The sequence below is a fragment of the Centropristis striata genome, chromosome 17, assembly GCF_030273125.1.
Source record: "Centropristis striata isolate RG_2023a ecotype Rhode Island chromosome 17, C.striata_1.0, whole genome shotgun sequence".
NCBI lineage: Eukaryota > Metazoa > Chordata > Actinopteri > Perciformes > Serranidae > Centropristis > Centropristis striata.
In genome coordinates, this window is record NC_081533.1 from 1933579 (window position 1) to 1954270 (window position 20692).

At 38.3% G+C, this 20692-nt stretch overlaps 1 protein-coding gene across 1 annotated transcript in view; it reads left to right on the forward strand.

Moving 5' to 3' along the window:
• Positions 1–18094, forward strand: part of LOC131990114 (cytochrome P450 26B1) — a 73928-nt gene extending 55834 nt beyond the window's left edge. The window contains exons 4-8 of the mRNA XM_059355516.1: positions 5517–5635; positions 6664–6820; positions 7992–8147; positions 11007–11288; positions 13737–18094. Of these exons, the coding sequence (XP_059211499.1) occupies positions 5517–5635; positions 6664–6820; positions 7992–8147; positions 11007–11288; positions 13737–14129 (1107 nt within the window). The 3' untranslated portion in view covers positions 14130–18094. The remainder of the gene's footprint in view (positions 1–5516; positions 5636–6663; positions 6821–7991; positions 8148–11006; positions 11289–13736) is intronic.
• The last annotated feature ends 2598 nt before the right edge of the window (positions 18095–20692 follow it).

Consider the following 20692-nt stretch of genomic DNA (forward strand, 5'->3'; position numbering starts at 1 on the left):
ATCGACTCAATGATTCACTGAGGAACCAACAAATTAGCCCTTTAAGGCTCCTGAGTTCAAGCAGAATCTGCAAAAATACACTGAAAATTACTTATGATGCAAAAGCCTCCTGTAACTTATTATGTTATGTATAACATGGGTCTCAAACTGGCGGCCCGCGGGCCAATTGTGGCCCCCGTGACGATATTTTGTGGCCCTCACCTTGATATGAAAGTTTAATGTGAGTTTTATATGAATGGCACTTTACCATGTTGTGTGTGGAAGGTCCCTTTAATTACTTTTTTTGGTAATTTTGTGTCTTTTTTTAATAATGTTGTGTCTTTTTTGCTCATTTTGTGTCTTTTTTTAGTAATTTTGTGCGAAAATATAAAGTAGCATAAAATGAAAAAAACAAAGTGAATAAAGATCACATTGTTTTAAACACTGAAAAATGGTTAACGTTCGGTAAAAAGGACAAGATTAGGCCTAAAACACACAAATTCTGGACATATTTTCAGACAACAGGACTCAAAAACACTATTTCCCGAAATAACTTCCAATTTATCTCTTTTGTACATTTTTTTTCGTCTTTTTTGGTCATTTTGTGACCAAAAGAAGATGTAAAAAGACACAAAATGACCAAAAAAAGATACAAAATGATCAAAAAAGACACAAAAAGATGTAAAATCACCAAAAATAGACACACATTTTTTTTTTTTATCTTGGTAAGAACCAAATAATCATCAGGTCACTCTGCTCGGGCCAGTTCATCACTGCTGGCAGCTTTAATTCATCTGGTTTTAAGAGTTAATTTCTTATTTTAAGTGTTCAACATGCTTATTTCTAGATTTAATAATCTGAATGTAAGAAATCTTGTCAAGGTAAATTATCTGTCCATGCAGCAAGATCATTTCCCTCAGATTTACTGTTTTTATCTGGTTTTAGACCTTTTTTGCAGTGCTTCCCCTTTGCATGTTTCCGAGGCCACCGTAGTCCTCCCCCCCCTCTTGGAGCGGGAGGGGCGGAGGTATTCAGTTGGTTACAATCTGTAACCGCACCGTTAGACGCAACTAAATCCTGCAGTGTGCAGCCGCAGCAAGCCCTGCGGGACTATCGGTGTCGTTTGGAAACTCTGGATGACAGTTTACAGATGCATCATTCCTCCCAGTTTCATCCAAATCCAATTAGTGGTCCCAGTAAAACTGAGAGTCCTGGTCCAGCTGACCTGCTCAGAGCATGGAGCAGCAGGGACGAATCAATCTCACGCTGACAGCAACTATCTGAAGGAACGCTAAACAAACAACAGCAGCTCCGCTTGTTTCCTCCCACTGTTCTCAGGTCAGATCCTGGTGGGTTCCCTGCGGTCGGGTCGCGTGGGCAGCAGGTCATGTAAACTGAGCTGAGACCAGCGACTCCTCTGAGGAAATGTAGGGCTGACAACGTCTCAGAGCAACCTGGGATCTGCACTAACACACACTATATATATCTATATCTATATATATACATATATATATATATATATATATATATACATATATATATATATATATATATATATATATGTATATTTATAGATATATAGATATAGATATATATGAGGTTCATGTTGGGGGGTTTTAGTGAAATTTCTTGACAAGTATTGAATGGATTGCCATGATATTTGGTGCAGATATCCAGACTTTCTAAATTATTTGTGTCTTTTTTGGTCATTTTGTGCTTTTTTAGTTATTTTGTGTCTTTTGTAGTAATTTTGTGTCTTTTTCTTGTCATTGTGTGTCTTTTTTTTGTAATTTTGTGTCTTTTTTTGGTCATTTTGTGTCTTTTGTTGTGTCATTTTAATTATTTTGTTAATGGATTGCCATGATATTTGGTTCAGATATCCAGACATTCTAGAGGATTTATCCTACTAAACTTTTTTAACCCCTGATTTTTATCTTGTGTCACTATAAGGTTCATGTTGTTGGGTTTTAGTGACATTTCTTGACACATATTGAATGGATAGCCATGATATTTGGTTCAGATATCCAGACTTTCTAGAGGATTAATCCTTCCGACTTTGGGGATCGTCTTCGTTTTACATAATGCAACCATGAGGTTCATGTTTGGGGATTTTAGGGAATGGATGGTCATGATATTTGGTTCAGATATCCAGACTTTCTGGATGATTTATACTGCTAAACTTGGGTAACACCTGAGTTTTATCTTGTGTCACCATAAGGTTCATGTTGTTGGGTTTTAGTGATATTTCTGGACGAGTATTGAATGGATTGTCATGATATTTGGCACAGATATCCACTGTGCCTTGAGGATAAATCCTACTGACTCTGGTTAACCCCTGAGTTTTATCTTGTGTCACTATGAGGTTCATGTTGGGGGGTTTTAGTGACATTTCTTGACACATATTGAATGGATAGCCATGATATTTGGTTCAGATATCCAGACTTTCTAGAGGCTCAATCCTTCTGACTCTGGGGATCTTCTGTCTTTTACATGATGCAACCATGAGGTTGATGTTTGGGGTTTTTAAGTTTCATATCACATCAAGTATTAAGTGGATTCCCATGAACTCTCACATTATTTTCTCCCGGGATGAACTGTAATATCTTCTGTCAGAACTTGTTACATTTGGTTTCCCTCTCCAGTCTGACATTAGCTCAACTTTAACCAGTTTCCAGAAGCAGGGTTTGATTTATTCTCGCTAGAGACCAACATGTCCGCCTGGACATGGCGTCATTCTTGACACTGGTGTGTTGCCGTGCCAACATGCTGGTTTTGCTGCAGTTGTAAGAACGGAACAGGGTAAAGGAGAATAAAACCACAATGTGGGAAGATATGCCATCTATGTAAACAGCTTCACAACTCTTGGCAGCAGCTTGACAGCACCATCAGTCCTGCCAGTGGCGCTGTTTGTCTCACAGTTAGTCCACCACTGGCGCTCATTGGATCAATTGGTTCTTTAAATGAGAAACTGCTGTTTCATGTCATGACGCCAGACCAATTGGTCAACTCACTGGGTTGGACGGACTCTAAAGTCTGGGTCCAGGCAGAGACTTTTCATATATCACCCATCATCGAGTGACACATACTCAACAAATCTCCAACAGTTGATGGTTCCTGCCTACTACGACCATGTTTCGGAGGCTTTAACTCGTTTGAGACTTTGTACAGTCGATCATTGTCCAAACGTCCCAATATTCCCCTCCGTTCTCTCTCCTGTCAACATTTTCTATCCATTAATCTCCTCCGTCTCTTTCTTGACTTCTACCTAGACAAGACTTTCCATGGTGTGTTCCTTATTCATCTCCTTACAGAGACTTATACATTGTGGAGGTTTTCCCCTGCAGTCAGCAGAACTAGATGACAGGCAGAAGGAGCAGGAGAGCAGGAGGAGGAGGAGGAGGAGAGTTAAGTCTTTCCTGGCTGCTCGTAGTATTTCTTAGTATGAATCAGTCACCAGTCGTCAGTGTTGTTTGGACAAATAACATTCCTTCTGATTTAACCTCCGAAACGGCCCCTAAAACAGTCTCGGGGAGTGATTTAGAGAGGAGAACACTGGAGGAGAGAGACTAGAATCAGGCTTTTATATGAATATGAATCAGTCGCTAACACTTAGCTTTATTTGGATAAATAACATTGGTGTACCTTTAACCTTCTGAGCTTCTCCTCAGACAGTCTCAGTTTGGTCTAAATGGTTATTATCGCTACTGCTCGGGGCCCAACGGCAACTTTTCACTGATGAACACCAACAGACCAGCTTTTAGCTCTGAGTTACACACTTTAACTCTCTGGAGTTTTGTTCTATTTCCTCCATGTCTGACTCCTTCCATCCTGCCTGTATTCACGACTTAAAACATGTTTAAATACCATGTTGGTATATTTTTTCACCTATATGACCTGATAATAATAATTGATTTTTTATTCTGACTTACTGGATCAACATTTGGAACCAAAAAGAAACAAAGAGACGGTTGCCTTCTTCCCTCTCTCTCTCTCTCTCGTTCTCATCATTCCTCCAAACATCATTCCTCCGTCGCCCTCAGAATGAACGAACAATAGTCCATATTGTATATACATTATATATATGGATTCAAAACCTGAGAATGTTCAACCGAACCTGAGAATATATATATTAAAAGTCCGAGAATGTATATAGAAACCTGAAAATCCATTCAAAAAATAACAAAAAAAACACACCAAAAGACACAAAATGACCAAGAAAAGACACAAAATGACTAAAAAAGACACAAAGTGACTAAAAATAGACACAAAATGACCAAAAAAGACAAAAAATGTCCAAAAACCCCCACAAATCATTTAGAAAGTCTGGATATCTGAACCAAATATCATGACAATCCATTCAATACTTGTCAAGAAATTTCACTAAACCCCCAATATGAACCTGATAGTGACGTGAGATAAAACTCCGGGGTTAACCAGAGTCAGTAGGGTTTATCCTCCAGCCACAGTGGATATCTGAGCCAAACATCTGACAATCCATCTGATAGAATCTGAGATATTTCAGTCTGGACCACTGTGGTAGTAACACACACCTACCAACAGACCAATGTTCACCGCTAGCTTGGCTAAAAAACAATACATATCACTTACCAAAATACACTATGTGTTGCAATGAAAATGTTGAAGCTGGGATGAAACGCGTTGGGGTGGTGAAAGTGTTCATAAATGTAAATATTACAGCAGAATATACTCGTCAGTCAGGATTTATCACTCAGGGTTCACCACAGGGTTTCTAAAGACATTCCAGTCTCAAATATATTATAATATGTTTAGTATAAAATGATATAACTGGATGGAACCCTCTTATATGTTAGATTTGACACCTTTGTTCACATTTGCAACATTTACAACATTTCTTTATTGAGCATGATAATGTTTTGAAAGTTAAAAAAAAGATTCAAAATCACATTTTATGTTGGACTAAAGGACTAAAAAAGACACAAATTGACTAAAAAAGACACAAAAACACAAAATGACTAAAAAAAGACGCAAAATGACCAAAATAACACACAAAATGGCCAAAAAGACAAAATGACAAAAAAATACACAGAATGACCAAAATTGTTAACGCTAAACACACAAGAGCCAAATCAAATGGAGTCCCACTAGAATAAAAACCAGAGTTGATGACAGGATCACACACAATCACAAGATCACATTTATGCTGGTTTTTCTTTGTTTCTTTTTGGTTCTAAATGTTGATCCAGCAAGTCAAAATAAAAAATCAATTATTATCAGGTCATATATATAGACCTTCTGCCTGTGTTGGTTCTGTACTCCCTGATACTGTACCATGGAAGGATTACTGTATTCAGTCTGAATCAGAGCTTTTGCCTTGTCTTGTCTTGGACTTGTATTAGTTCAAACTAATGTCTCGTTCTGTCTGTGTGCCAAGTCTTACGATTTATGAGCTTTTAATGAAAAATTCTTGTTGATCTTTATCTCCTGTACAGAATGTGTCATGAACAGATGGTACGTGCACATTTTTGATGACACTATTATGCCATTTGTCTCCCCAGGTGTTTGCCAAAGTGTTCAGCCACGAGGCCTTGGAGTCCTACCTCCCCAAGATCCAGCAGGTCATCCAGGAGAGCCTCAGAGTGTGGAGCTCCAACCCCGAGCCCATCAACGTCTACAGGTATGGTGGACAAACACATCCACAAAAAAATAGAAATATCCAATCAGAAATTGGGGGTTAGGATCACCGCTGTCTTATAACTAAAAGAAAGACACAAAATGACTAAAATTCAAATTGATTGGGGGTTTGGCTCACTGCTACAAGCAGAAACACAACCTATGGGAAAATTTGCATACTGAGTTGAATCATTGACGGCGAGATCATTGACAAGTAGAAACACTATTATGGGAAGTAAGATCAAAAGCCCATCATAGAAACATCAATCACTGCAGAAATATACTAATAAAAATGAAAGACATTGCAGTTTTCCTTCAAGAACTGCTTAACCCTTTGACACACAACATACTTAGACAAGAAGTTAGCTAAGTAGTTAGCTTAGCAAGCTACTTGGCTAAATACGTAGCCAAGAAGTTAGCTAAGTAGTTAGCTTAGCAACCTACTTGGCTAAATATGTAGCCAAGAAGTTAGCTAAGTAGTTAGCTTAGCAAGCTACTTGGCTAAATACGTAGCCAAGAAGTTAGCTAAGTAGTTAGTTTAGCAAGCTACTAAGCTAAAACAATGGATATGGGTCATTTTTGACCCATGTTGTGCAATAGAAGAGTAGTGACACAAAAAGGGATTTTATTCAAAAATGAATAAAGGAAAACATACAATTAGGATGTATGATGATCAAAAACAAATGAATTGAGGAAAACCTGGAATACTGAATGATGAAAATAATTTATTGCAAAGATATAGAAGATAAAAACTCTGTCACTGGGTAACTTTAGACCATGTTGGGCATCAAAGGGTTAAAGCATAAAAGTCTTGGCTTGGTCCAAGAATGTCTATCTTTGGCAATAAAGCGAAACATCATCAGCGTAGGTAGAAATAATCTGCATGTACGAGTCGTATAACAAAAGCTCCTTTGCAAGGAAAAAGTTCAGGTTGCTGGGAATTCTTGTGCAAGAAGGTTTATGAAGAAGGGATCCAAATGTAAAGTAGGGAAGGATGAATCACTGGATGTGTTTTGGTTTGTCTTTCCACAGGGAGAGCCAGAGGTTGTCGTTCACCATGGCGGTGAGGGTGCTGCTGGGCTTCAGGGTGTCAGAAGAGGAGATGAGGCATCTCTTCTCAACCTTCCAGGACTTTGTCGACAACCTGTTCAGCCTGCCTATAGACCTGCCATTCAGCGGCTACAGGAAGGTATGCATCGACATCTTTTACCCCTTTTTAGCTGCATCGGCTGCATGCCTGACGATTAAGACTCTGGGGTCAAGGGCCATTATTTCTGGGCTTCCAGTGGATATCTGCATAAGAGATATTCTGGGCAAGGCTTCCTCTCTCAGGGGCCAGTCATCGCTTACAGTCTAATCTGCTCTTTTTTTCTCAAATGAGTGCAGATACATTTTAATCAAGCTAATGAAAAGCTTAAATCGTCATCAGACAATAGCCAGTAGGTTCCAGAACTGCATTTTGGCCAATGTGTTGCACCTCTTTTGCCAAGCATGCAACCAAAGCCAAATAAAACATGATTGGTCAATACCACTTGGATTGCAAACAGACCACAGGAAACCAGAATCTTGGGCACTCATAAATACATATATCTGTTCTGGAGATTTCTCTTTGCTTGTGTGCTAAAGATGAAACCATTCCCTTTAAGTTATAGATTGTGTTTTACCTACTTATGGCACATAACAAGCACCTTACTTGTGTTTTCAGCCAATTATTTTACATCACTGTCTATAGCTCAAGCTTTATTTTGAGTATTGCATCACAAGAGGAACATGAACTGATTTGAAAATGTCTGAGTGCCACAAGATAAATTTGTTTTACTCTCTGGAGTCCACAAAAGCAGTGGAGCATCATTTCCTCCTGGTGTCATAACTTAAAAACGAAGCAATGCCGTCAACTTCCCTTGAAACTCCATGCCATTTTTTGTTTGATGATAATAAGTAAAACCGGAGATAATGTCAAACATATTTAGTATAAAAATATAGAACTAGATATTATCCTAATTTTATCTCTTATATGTTATATTTGCAACCTGTGTTCACATTTGCAACATTAAAAATTCTTAATTGAGCATTGAGGATTGTTTTGAAGGTAAAAAAAAACAAAAAACATTTCAGATATCCGATTTTATGTTTTTTTTGTGTTTCTTTTGGGTTCAAAATGTTGATCTAGTAAATTTAAGTAAAAAAGAATAGTTATCAGGTCATATAGGTGAGGTCGTGCTGAAAATAATGATACCAACATGGCATGGTAAACATTAGTAAAGTGGCAGAATGAAAAATATTAAAAAACTGACGTCTCCGTAGGGTTAAATCAAAGGTCCTCCTTATCTCGTGTCAACATTCCTTTATTTGTCTTGCAGGGTATCCGTGCACGAGACACCCTGCAGAAAAGCATCGAGAAGGCCATCAGGGAGAAGCCGCTGTGTTCCCAGGGGAAGGATTACAGCGACGCGCTGGACGTCCTGATGGAGAGCGCCAAAGAGAACGGCACTGAACTCACTATGCAGGAGCTGAAGGTAACAGGCCCAAACATCACCTGAGCGAGGGGGGAAAGGTGTGCAAACATCCGCTGGAGAGAAGCCGGACACTCAGTAACACGTGGGAACGTTAACCCTCTTGGCTCTGAGCCTCTTTGACCTTTATATACCACATAATAATTACTATATTCATGTTTGGTATTTGGTATTTTCTCTGACAATTATTTTTTCACTTAAACTCTATGGAGGCTTATAGGACTATTTTGTCCATTTTTAAATCCTTTTCACGTCTTTTCGTGTCTTTTTTGGTAATTTGTGTCTTTTTTGTGATTTTTTTTTTATTTTTTTGGTCATTTTGTGTCTGTTGTTGTGTCTTTTTCTTTGTCATTTTGTGTCTCTTTTGGTCATTTGTGTCTTTTTTGTGTCTTTTTTGTGTCTTTTTCGTGATTTTTTTGGTCATTTTGTGTCTTTTTTTGTCATTTTGTCTTTTTTGTGATTTTTCTGTGATTTTTTTGGTCATTTCGTGTCTGCTGTTGTGTCTTTTTTAGTTATTTCGTCTCTTTTTCTTTGTCATCATGTGTCTTTTGGAGACTCCAGAGGGTGAACACATACAGTACAGTTGCCAGTTTACTCACTGTTTACCTAGCAAAGTGCTGCCAAAGGCCGACTGAACACACACACATCAACAATTATCATAATTTCTCCAACAAATCATCTTGGCATCATAAGCAATGTGACTTATGATACACATCTTTATGCAAAAATATGACTGCGGGGATGCTAAGCTGAAGCCCAGAGGCAGACAGTACCAGCATATAACACACACACATGGAAAGGCACACCCTCTATTTACCTATTAAAGTAATTCTGAGGAATTCTGTGGAAACTCAACTCTTTCTGCCTCTCTCTCTGGCGCTCTCTGTGGTTTCTGGGTTAAGTCCAGGGCCAAAAATAAGTCAACACTCCCCCTGCTAGGGGTCTGAAAGAGGCCTCCTGTACGCACACACTCACACACACATACAGTATATAAATACACACTCAGAGTGAACTGGGGAGCCCCTGTAGCAGAGGCCCGGCCCCTAGCACTCTCCTGCCGTTTTCTGACGCATGCATATATAACACACACACACATGTATGGCGCTTTGACACACATGATGGCAGATGAGAGGTTTATAATGAGAGTCGTGCTGCCCAGCCTCTCTGTTATTTATTCCACTACCTTAATAATGGGCCCTGCACGGCGCGCTAAATGTTGTTATTGGATATGAACTTCATATTTCCAAAAGTACGCTACTTTTCAGGAATTAAAAACAACATACCTTTATTATGTAATGGCTTTTTTTTGGCCCCCGTGTCGATACAAAACAAACGGCAAGCTTGAGGTGTGGGGTGGTGGAGTCGAGCCCAAAAAGCAAGGTTGAGGTCCCAGGTTGAGTTTACTCACGATTTGGCTTCATATGCATGGACATAAAAAGATTTCACATTGGAAAAAAAAAAAAAAAAGGGGGCACGGACAACTCTACAACATGCTGGGTGAGAAAAAAAGTCAGTTTTCTTCTGTCGTAAATAGTGCTTTTTGTATTGCTACCACCTCAGGAAGAGTAATCGTGGCTCTGGTTGTGCATTTGGCTACTGAACACCCACATAATACCACCACCATCTATATTTCCACTCTCCGGACCCTTTATTCAACTGACAAGCACTTAGCCCATCAGGAGCTGAGGCAGACACCAGTTGGCGTGGCCACAAAGTAAAGACAAATCAACTCAAACGCCCTCTTACAATTCTGCACTCAGTCTTAGTTTGTGCTCATGCTGAAGTTACGCTTTACTTTCCATATCAGCCACTTTTCCGGCTTTTCCAAACTCTGACCGGCTGGTGAAGAGTAACTGTGACAGGAATGGAGACTGTTGAGAGGCTGTTTAAAGTCAAACTTTGTTTTAACTCTCTGGAGTCTCCAAAAGCGCCAAAGCATGGCTTCTTCATCACATCCAGAGTAGAAAACAAAGCAGACCAAAAAAAGACACAAAAAAACACAAAATGACTAAATCAAAACACAAAATAACTAAAAAAGACACAACAAAAGACACAAAATGACCAAAAAATCACAAAAAAGACACAAAAAAACACAAAAAAGACACAAAGAAGACACAAAAAGACACAAATGAACAAAATGACAAAGAAAAAGACAGAAAATAACTAAAAAAGATACAACAGACACAAAATGACCAAAAAATTCACAAAAAAAGACACAAATGACCAAAAAAGAGACAAAATGACAAAGAAAAAGACACAAAATAATTTAAAAAGACACAAAATAACTAAAAAAGACGCAACAACAGACACAAAAGGACCAAAAAAATCACAAAAAATTCACAAAAAAGACACAAAATGACAAAGAAAAAAGACACAAAATAACTAAAAAAGACACAACAGACACAAAATGACCAAAAAATTCACAAAAAAAGACACAAATGACCAAAAAAGAGACAAAATGACAAAGAAAAAGACACAAAATAATTAAAAAAGACACAACAACAGACACAAAATGACGAGAAAATTCACAAAAAAGACACAAATTACCAAAAAAGACAAAATGACAAAAAAGAGACATAAAATGACCAAAAAAAAGACACAAAATAACTAAAAAAGACGCAACAACAGACACAAAATGACCAAAAAAATCACAAAAAATTCACAAAAAAGACACAAAATGACAAAGAAAAAAGACACAAAATAACTAAAAAAGACACAACAGACACAAAATGACCAAAAAAGACACAAAAAAAGACACAAAATGACAAAGAAAAAAGACACAAAAAGACCTGAGAATCACCCAGAACTGCTCCCAACGTATGACTCGTCTTTTGACCACGTGTCTTTCTTGTCCTCCCTCAGGAGTCGACCATCGAGCTGATCTTCGCCTCCTTCGCCACCACGGCCAGCGCCAGCACCTCGCTCATCATGCAGCTCCTCCGCCACCCGACGGTGCTGGAGCGCCTCAGGGAGGAGCTGAGGGCCCGGGGCCTCCTCCACAACGGCTGCCTGATGCCGGGGGAGCTGAGGCTGGACACCATCGTCAGCCTCAAGTACCTGGACTGTGTCATCAAGGAGGTGCTGAGACTCTTCACGCCGGTCTCAGGGGCCTACCGCACCGCCATGCAGACCTTTGAACTGGACGTGAGTAGACAAAATAAAACTGTAGCCACTTAACCCTTCGGGGTCTATGATGGTGGTGTCCTGATCAGATCATGTGACGTTTAACCCTTTATGGGGCGAAGAACTATATTTGGTAACTTCAGTGGATATCAAACTAATATTTCGAGAAAAAAAATGTTGCATATTTACTAGATTAAAGTGGCAAATCTACAAGAAAAAAAGTTGCAGATTTAAGAGATTTAAAGTGGGAAAAAAACAACTTTTTTCTCCCAGATTCACCACTTTAAATCTCATAAACTTCTTTCTCAAAATAAAACCCCCCTCCCCCGGGTCTGTATGTTTTTTTACACATTCTGGCAGTATGTAATGTGTCCTATTAAGGGTTAACAAAAAAAAAAACGAGGTCACATGGAGCGCTGCTATCAACTTCTCTCCAAAGTACAGACTTGAAACTTTCTCCCAGTTTTTGTTTGACATTCCTAGATCATGTAAAACCAAAGATATGATAGTTTTATTTTGATAGTACAGTAATATTTGAGCGTTGGTGGAGCTCTCTGTGTAATTTTGCACATAGTTTGTTTTGAAGAGTTGCAACTAACAAGGAAAAAAAAGACTATAAATATACATGTTTTCATGGGACTTTTTTGTATCAAGTTCCAAAACAGTTCATTGAGCGTATTTGTGGTTTTTATTGTAGTAAATAGTATCATTTTTCAACTCGGATTTCATGATTTTTGGCCTCAATATGTTGATAAAGTAGGTTAAAGTGAGAAAATAATTGTCAGATCATATAGGTGAAGAAAAAATGGATACCAAATATGGGTATAGTAAACATTTTTATGTGGCACATGAAGGGCAAAATCAAAAGTATTCAGAAACGGCCAAAATTGGCTCCGACCCGGAGGGTTAATGATTGATATTTGTGTCTTGTCCTATATGAATTGATGGTAAAGAAGTCTTTCCAAACGGTGCATTCGTCTTCACGTCTAGGCAAAATTTAAATACTTTTAATCACCTAAAGCCAGGTTTCAACTGCAATTTCTGTCAAGAAGAAAGAACGTTTTCCTGTAAAAACAGAAAAACTACCCAGAAAGTCAAGGTCTCACCAAAAAAAGCTAATTTAAAATAAATGGTTTGGCAGTAGAACACAGTCTTCCAACATCTTTGAAGAACTTACAAAGAATATAAAGGACCTTTGCAAGTCTGAACAAATGAGGAAAGTACCACAAAACACAACGTTTTATGGGCACATTTAAAGACAATTCTGACATTCCCGGATTCATAGTTGGTAAGAACACAAGAGAAGCAAAAATGTGCCTAATATTGCCTAACAGTCAGCCGTGCTTCGCCAGCAAGTCGAACAAGATGTTTTTACTAATTACAACATCTCCCATACAACCTAAAGGCAAGTTAGTTCTTCAGAATTGATGACTCCAAAGAAATAAACTTATAGTCTTGATTGTCCTGTTTAGTGGAATTAATCAAAGAGAATGTTGAAGTTCCTTTTAGTTTTCTTTATTATCAGACCTCAAATTACACAGCGGGGAGAATCACTTTGTCAATCTTAAAACTGCTGAAAAAAGGTGTCCCGAACTCCAATAAAGCCCTGAGTTCTCTCTCTTTTCTGTCTGTTTCAGGGCGTTTTTAAACAATTCTGTAAACCACAATTGTAACATCTCATACCTCCAACATGGAGCACGTTTTCCCTGAATGTGCACGCTGCTAGCTCTACTTTTAACCTTAAAAGGATACAACTTGTACTGTTTACATTCTGCCCCCAAACGCCTCATATATCTGAGAAATCCCAGATCCTACAGTACTTTATTTCTGGTTTAAACCCACTGCTACATGATCAGGAGGTCATACTGAGGCCTTTTAGTAAAGCAGAGGACTTATGATTAAAAGTATCAGAAAATATACCACAATCCTTTTTTTTTTTTTGTCTCCAGGGAGTTCAGATCCCAAAGGGCTGGAGTGTGATACGTAGCCAAGAAGTTAGCCAAGAAGTTAGCTTAGTAGTTAGCTTAGCAAGCTACTTAGCTAAAAAATGGATATGGGTCATTTTGACCCGTTGTGCATTAGAAGAGTAGTGTCACAAAAAGGGATTTTATTCAAAAAATTAATAAAGGAAAACATAAAATTAGCATGCATCATGATCAAAAACAAACTAATTGAGGAAAACCTGGAATACTGAATGATGAAAATAATTTATTGCAAAGATATAGAACATAAAAACTCTGTGGGGCCACTTTAGATACATGTTGTGCATCAAAGGGTTAAAGCATAAAAGTCTTGGCTTGGTCCAAGAATGTCTATCTTTGGCAATAAAGCGGAACATCATCAACGTAGGTAGAAATAATCTGCACGAGTCGTATAACAAAAATTCCTTTGCAAGGAAAAAGTTAAAAAGTCAAAGGGTTAAAAATAACAGAAAATAAACAACAATCCTTTTTTTGTGTGTGTCTACAGGGAGTTCAGATCCCAAAGGGCTGGAGTGTGATGTACAGCATCCGGGACACTCACGACACCTCGGCCGTCTTTAAGGACGTGGACGCCTTCGACCCCGACCGCTTCAGCCAGGAGCGCGGCGAGGACAAGGAGGGACGCTTCCACTACCTGCCGTTCGGCGGCGGCGTCCGGTCCTGCCTGGGCAAGCAGCTGGCCACCCTCTTCCTCCGCATCCTGGCCATCGAGCTGGCTAGCACCAGCCGCTTCGAGCTAGCCACCCGGCAGTTCCCGCGCGTGGTCACGGTACCCGTGGTCCACCCCGTCGACGGGCTGAAAGTGAAGTTCTACGGCTTGGACTCCAACCAGAACGAGATCATGGCCAAGACGGAAGAGCTCCTGGGAGCGACTGTTTGAAGAAAGAGAGTTGGGGAGTAAAGGGGGTGAGGGGTGAGTGATCGAAGAAGAAGTCTTTAGCCAGAAGATGGAAGGAAGGAAAAGAAAGAATTTCAGAGTTATTTTTTCTTCTCCACCTTTGCTCTGCCAAGTTGGAGGTTTCTTTTCAGACTAAAAGAAGAAAAAGCAGAAGTCTTCGTCTCTTGTTACAACTCATGATGATCCGGACTTTCCTCTGAGAAAGAAAGAAGCTGCCAAAAAGTTCTTAATTATGCTCTATTCTGTGTATTTTTTTTTTAAAGAAATATACAAACAAAATGTATGTATAAAAAAAAAAGCTATGTAATATAATTTGAAAGAGAAGGTGGGTAGTAGTGCACAATGGGAGAAAGAGAAGTATGGTGGTACTTTTGGTGAAATGAAGTGTTGAAATTTAGAAAAGTGAAAGTAAAGAGGGCTGCAGAAGGAAGGCGAGATGGATGAAACAGGGTATAGGATGAAAGAATATGATATTTTAGCATTTTTTTGCTTACGCTTAATCAAATGCAGTGAACCATTTCAGTTGTCTAGCAGGGTAAAGCATATATCCATATATGTAGACCGATAGTTCTAGATTTTGACCCAGGCGTCTTCAGATTCAACTCGCTGATTAGAAAAAGATGACATACATCAGTGGTGACATTGTGTTTTCCATTAAGATTCATATTGTTTACTAGCTTACAGATGCAGTCAAAAGAATCATTGCACATTGGATGTGGCAGGTTGCGGCGCAGGTACACTGTGTTGCCGAGCGCTTCAGGTTGGCTCTGCATCGTTTCTCTGAGCCAACTGTATCATGATGCAGTAAATAGTGTTTGAACGGCCTAAATTTGCAATTTCAGGCAGTGAAGGAAAGGGCTAAGACATGGGGGGACGCAGAAAACGCAAGAAAATATATTCTGGCTGCATATTTCAATGGGTGGAACACATGACATTTTGAATGGATGTAAATGGGCAATTTGTTCACTTTCTTAAGACCTCGTTTCCTGCTGTTTTTTTTCTTCTTCACAAAGCTGCCTCTAAACTTCTATTAATGCATATTCCATTCATGCAACAAACAGTAAAATAAGCTTCAACATGGCTAAGTTAACTATAAAAAAGGACATAAAAAAAACAATTGTTTTATTTTCTTTGTCTCGAGTAAAAACCTTCCATTAAAGTACTTATTGCCCATTTCCATTGACTCCAAATGTTGCCCATATAGTATATATACAGTACATGTCCCAGTAATCTTGGTGATGTGTGAACTCAGGTGCAGAGTAGACATTGCGGTGATTAGCGAGTAAGCCTTTTTTTGCTTTTTGATATTTAACTCTGACTGACTGCACATAAATAATGTCACTTACTCACTGTTGTAGTTTCAGAGCTGGAACCGATTACTTGTTGAAAGTCCGTCAATTACTTTGCCTTGAGTTGAGACTAAACCAACAGATATCAGGGGTTTCCAATGGTGGTCGACCGATACGGGTTTTTTAAGGCCGATGCTGATACTGATTATTTGCTGCCGATTTTTTTGGGCCGATTCTTGAAGCCGATATTGCCTTTTCTCCCTCCATTTACATGATAAAAAAGACACAATGATCACAAATGTTACACAAGTGTCAATTTAAACAAAAGAACGAAACAAACAAGTTGGATAGCAAACAATAGGGCTGCTTCCACTACCGGGCAATACCCGGACAACACCCAGAATGAGGCGGGTCTCACTTGCTGAAACGCCGAAATTAGCCTACCAACATTACTAATAGGTCATAATGAGCATTTATTAATATGATTTCGTAAGAAATATATCTCAGGAGATTTGGAATCATGACCTCGCCGAGCTAGAAAAACTCAAAACTAGACTTGAAGTTGACAAAATTTAGAGGTTAAGGTGCCGGGCTGTAGACTTTCATATGTTTTACAAAAGCTCTGGTGCACATTTTAATTTACTTTTTAATCCATCCATTCTCGTCCGCTTATCCGGGGCCGGGTCGCGGGGGCAGCAGGATAAGCAGGGCAGGCCAGGAGAGAAATATTTTTACAATTGAATTCAAATTCCAATGGGCCGACGCCAATGATGTATGAAAATAAAAATGTAGGGAAAACAGCCACCGGGAGCCACTGCAGACGGTCTGATTTGCTCTAATTGATCGGCGAACGCACGCACCTATCGGCCGATGCCGATACAAGTAAAAAACGCAAATCGGTCTACCTCTAGTTTCCAATCATGCTTGCTCCCACTTGAGGTATTACTTACCCCCCCCCCAAGGAACAATTTTGTTGGTGCATTTAAATAAGCATAAATAAATAACTTTTGCTGTCGTTAAATGAAACTTTTTGGGACTTCTGTTGGTGCAAATTGGATAAAAGTAACTGAATCAATAAGTAATGGGGTCCAGGTCTGCTTTGTAAACTCTCTGAACCTGTGCTTTGATACATAAACTACACTTTTAAGTTGCATTGAGATTGTATACTCTCTCGGACGGTGACTTTATAATCCCGCAACGAAGATAAAGATTAAGAACTCACTCTGGTGAAGACTTCCCGGAGCTGGAAAAAGGAGGAGGAGGAAAGATGGCGGAGGTGGAGAAGACCTACATACATGCTGCTTGAGTGTTTTGCTTTGTCATTCTGTTTGTTTATTTGTGTCTTTTTTTTTTTTTTCTCTCCTTGGGGCAGCCATTTTTGAGTTGTGCGGAGAAGAAGGTGACATTTCGTCTTGCTGCTCCTCGAATCAACGCTAAGAATGCAAAATAACAAAATAAATTCCATGGTTTAAGCAACTTTAGAGGCTATAAGAGATTTTATTGTTTGAGGTGATTGCACAATCAGAACTCTCGGAGCTTTGTGTCTTCCATGATTGATTGATTGGAGGCTTTGTTTCCTTTTGCCCATATATGGAAAAAGCTTCCACCCAAGGGACTCCGGGACTTCTTTATCCGAACTCTTGGACTTTCTAGAGTCCCCGTGCGGCGTTCCGAGTTTTCCGAACGGAAGCTCGAGAGAGAAAAAGGTCCAATGAGGTTTCAGGGTCTCAGAGGGCTTTTCCTATTGGACCGTCCTGTCGTCCAATAGCATTCCAGATGGATTCTGCCTTCGCTAGACATTGTTCACCCTTTCTACCAACCACACCACTGATTTCTTCATGATATAAAAAATATAAAAAATAGATTTTTTTGCTGCTTTTCTTGTGTACATTTTCTAAATTGAGAGTTCTAGATTGCAATAGTTTGTATCGAGTGAGATTTCTTTCCCCGTCACTATATATATACATATATATATACGTGTGTGTGTGTATATATATAGCTGATTAAAATATTTGCATTTTGTGAAAAAGCAAAAAGAGCATTAATAGATTATTATTATAGTGTATATGAATTTGTACAATATTCCTTTTCTTTAGCAAGCCATGGGGAAAATCAGCTATTTACGTCTACTAATAACCTAATATTAATGTTATTGTACGATTAATATTGTTGTTATAAGATATTTGAAATGCTATTTTTTATTCTATTACAGATTTAGAGTTTTTAGCCTAAATGAGAAGGTCTTTGGTAAATATTGGATGTATTTAGAATGTTATGTATTTCAGTTATATTGTAAACAGTGTTTAAAATGTTAATATTGTTGATTTGATTACTGTAATAATTATTATTTTTTTTGTTTTTGTTATTCAGACTTATTATCACTGCATTTTATTTGATATTAATTATGGAAAACAGAAAGCACTTGCGAGGTATGTCTATTTTTTAAGTGCCATGCGACTACACTTCCCCTTCCTCTCACCTGTTGGATTTCTCTGAACCTGTCTCATGTCGTTCTGTACATAATATTTGTATTTCTTTTTACAGGAAAAAAATGTTCATTTAGTTTAAATATGAATGTCTTGTTCTACTTTCTTCCTTTCGTTTTTTGTTACCGTGATTGTTAAATGTACTCCTGTAATAAACTATAAAGTAAAAACATACCTGAACAGTGGATTTTGTACTCTTTTCTTTCTTCTAGCAAGCGAAAGAGACAAAAAAAAATACAAAAATGTTCTTTATTGATTCTTTATTGATTCTTTATTGAGCATGATAGTGTTTTGAAAGTTAAAAAAAAGATTCAAAATCACATTTTATGTTGGACTAAAGGACAAAAAAAGACACAAAATGACCAAAAAAAGGTTAGATTAAATTAGATTTGATTAGATTAGATTAGACTTTATTAATCCCACAGCGTTGAAATTTCTTTGTAACAGCCGACCACAAATATTGCATACAAAATTATTTCCCTTTTTAGATAAAGATAAAAAATAAACAATCCAATAGAAAAAGACATTTAACAATATACTATATACAATTTAGTGCAAATGAAGTGAAGAATGTGCAGTGCAAATTATATGCAAAATGTGCAGAAAAAATAAAAATAAAATAAAACACGGAAAAAAAGACACAAAAAGGACACAAAATGACTAGAAAAAGACACAAAATGACTAAAAAAGAAAGAAATGAGGAGACAAAATGACAAAAACCCCCCACAAAAAAGACACAAAAAGACACAAAATGACCAAAAAAGACACAATATAGACACAAAAAGATACAAAAAGACACAAAAAGACACAATATAGACACAAAAAGATACAAAAAGACACAAAATGACCAAAATCGTTGGACTAAACACACCAGAGCCAAATCAAATGGAGTCCCACTAGAATAAAAACCAGAGTTGATGACAGGATCACACACAATCACAAGATCACATTTATGTTGGTTTTTCTTTGTTTCTTTTTGGTTCTAAATGTTGATCCAGTAAGTCAGAATAAAAAAATAAATTATTATTATTATTATCAGGTCATATAGGTGAAAAAATATACCAACATGGCATTTAAACATGTTTTTAGTGGTGAATACAGGCAGGATGGAAAGGATTCATAGAGTTAAAGTAGTAAATACGTCTCCTTTCATGTCAACAGCAGATTGATCAGCAACAATAGATTTTGCCGTCAGTAACAACAGAAAAAGGCTCTCAATGCTGTGAAGATCCAGATATTCAAACCACTTCCAGAATCAGCAAAGCATGCATAAATACTGAAGTGTGAAAGCAACTTTGTGTGCTTTCATAAAACCGCATGAAGTATGTGCACACCCAGCATGCAAATCAGACAGATGGCAGGCAGCCGCTACATGCTAACGAGCTAGCAGCTCTGAACGCTCCAACATGTAAATGAGAACGTCAGAAGAAGTTCTGGAGGGGAACAAGAGAGGCCAGGAGCCTTCTGTCAGCCTCAATAAACTGTTCACAGCACAGAAACATCACTCCAGCAGTATTTATGATGCTACGGTCAACACTGTTCAAATATTCATACAATTTGCACGTTACAGCTACAGTATTATTAGCTCCACCAGGGAAAAAACACAAAATTACTAAAAAAAGACACAAAATGACCAAAAAAGACACAAAATTACCAAAAAAGACACACAATTATTTAAAAAGACACAAAATTACCCAAAAAGAAACAAAATGACCCAAAAAAGACACAAAATGACCCAATAAAGACGCAAATGACCCAAGAAAGACACAAAATGACCCAAGAAAGACACAAAATTACCCAAAAAAGACGCAAAATTACCCAAAAAAGACGCAAAATTACTAAAAAAAGACATAAAATGATTTTAAAAAGACACAAAATTATTAAAAAAAAAAAGACACAAAATTATTAAAAAAAGACACAAAATTACCAAAAAAAGTGTTTGAGACCCATGTTCTAACATGTAAATGAGAACAGTGAGAAGAAGTTCTGGAGGGGAACAAGAGAGGCCAGGAGCCTTCTGTCAGCGTCAATAAACTGTTCACAGCACAGAAACATCACTCCAGCAGTATTTATAACGCTACGGTCAACACTGTTCAAATATTCATACAATATTTGCACATTACAGCTACAGTATTATTAGCTCCACCAGGGAGGTTGTTTCAGGTTCACTTTGTTTGTTTGTTAGCAGCATGACGGACAAACTACAGGCCTGATTTTCATGAACAAGAAAGAACCCAATATATTTTGGAGCTGATCTGAATCTTAGGGTGTATGCATTGATTATTTTTCATTTTAAGGGTAACCCTAACCCTAACCCTAACCCTACCCTAACCCTAACCCTAACCCTACCCTAACCCTACCCTACCCTAACCCTACCCTACCCTAACCCTACCCTACCCTACCCTACCCTAACCCTACCCTACCCTAGCCCTACCCTAACCCTACCCTACTCTAACCCTACCCTACCCTACCCTACCCTAACCCTACCCTAACCCTACCCTAACCCTACCCTACCCTACCCTACCCTACCCTAACCCTACCCTAACCCTAACCCTACCCTACCCTACCCTAACCCTAACCCTACCCTACCCTACCCTCCAGCCTCCAGCTTTTAAAACGATTATTTTAAACCATTTTATGGCAGACAAAATTTTTTTTAATCAGCTTTTATTAAAGCAAATCTATATACTAAGGAAACAAAAAGATTTTTATCTGCCTGATCCCCTGCGCCCGTGCCCCCCGTAGCACTCTCCAAGAGTGCTGCGTTTTA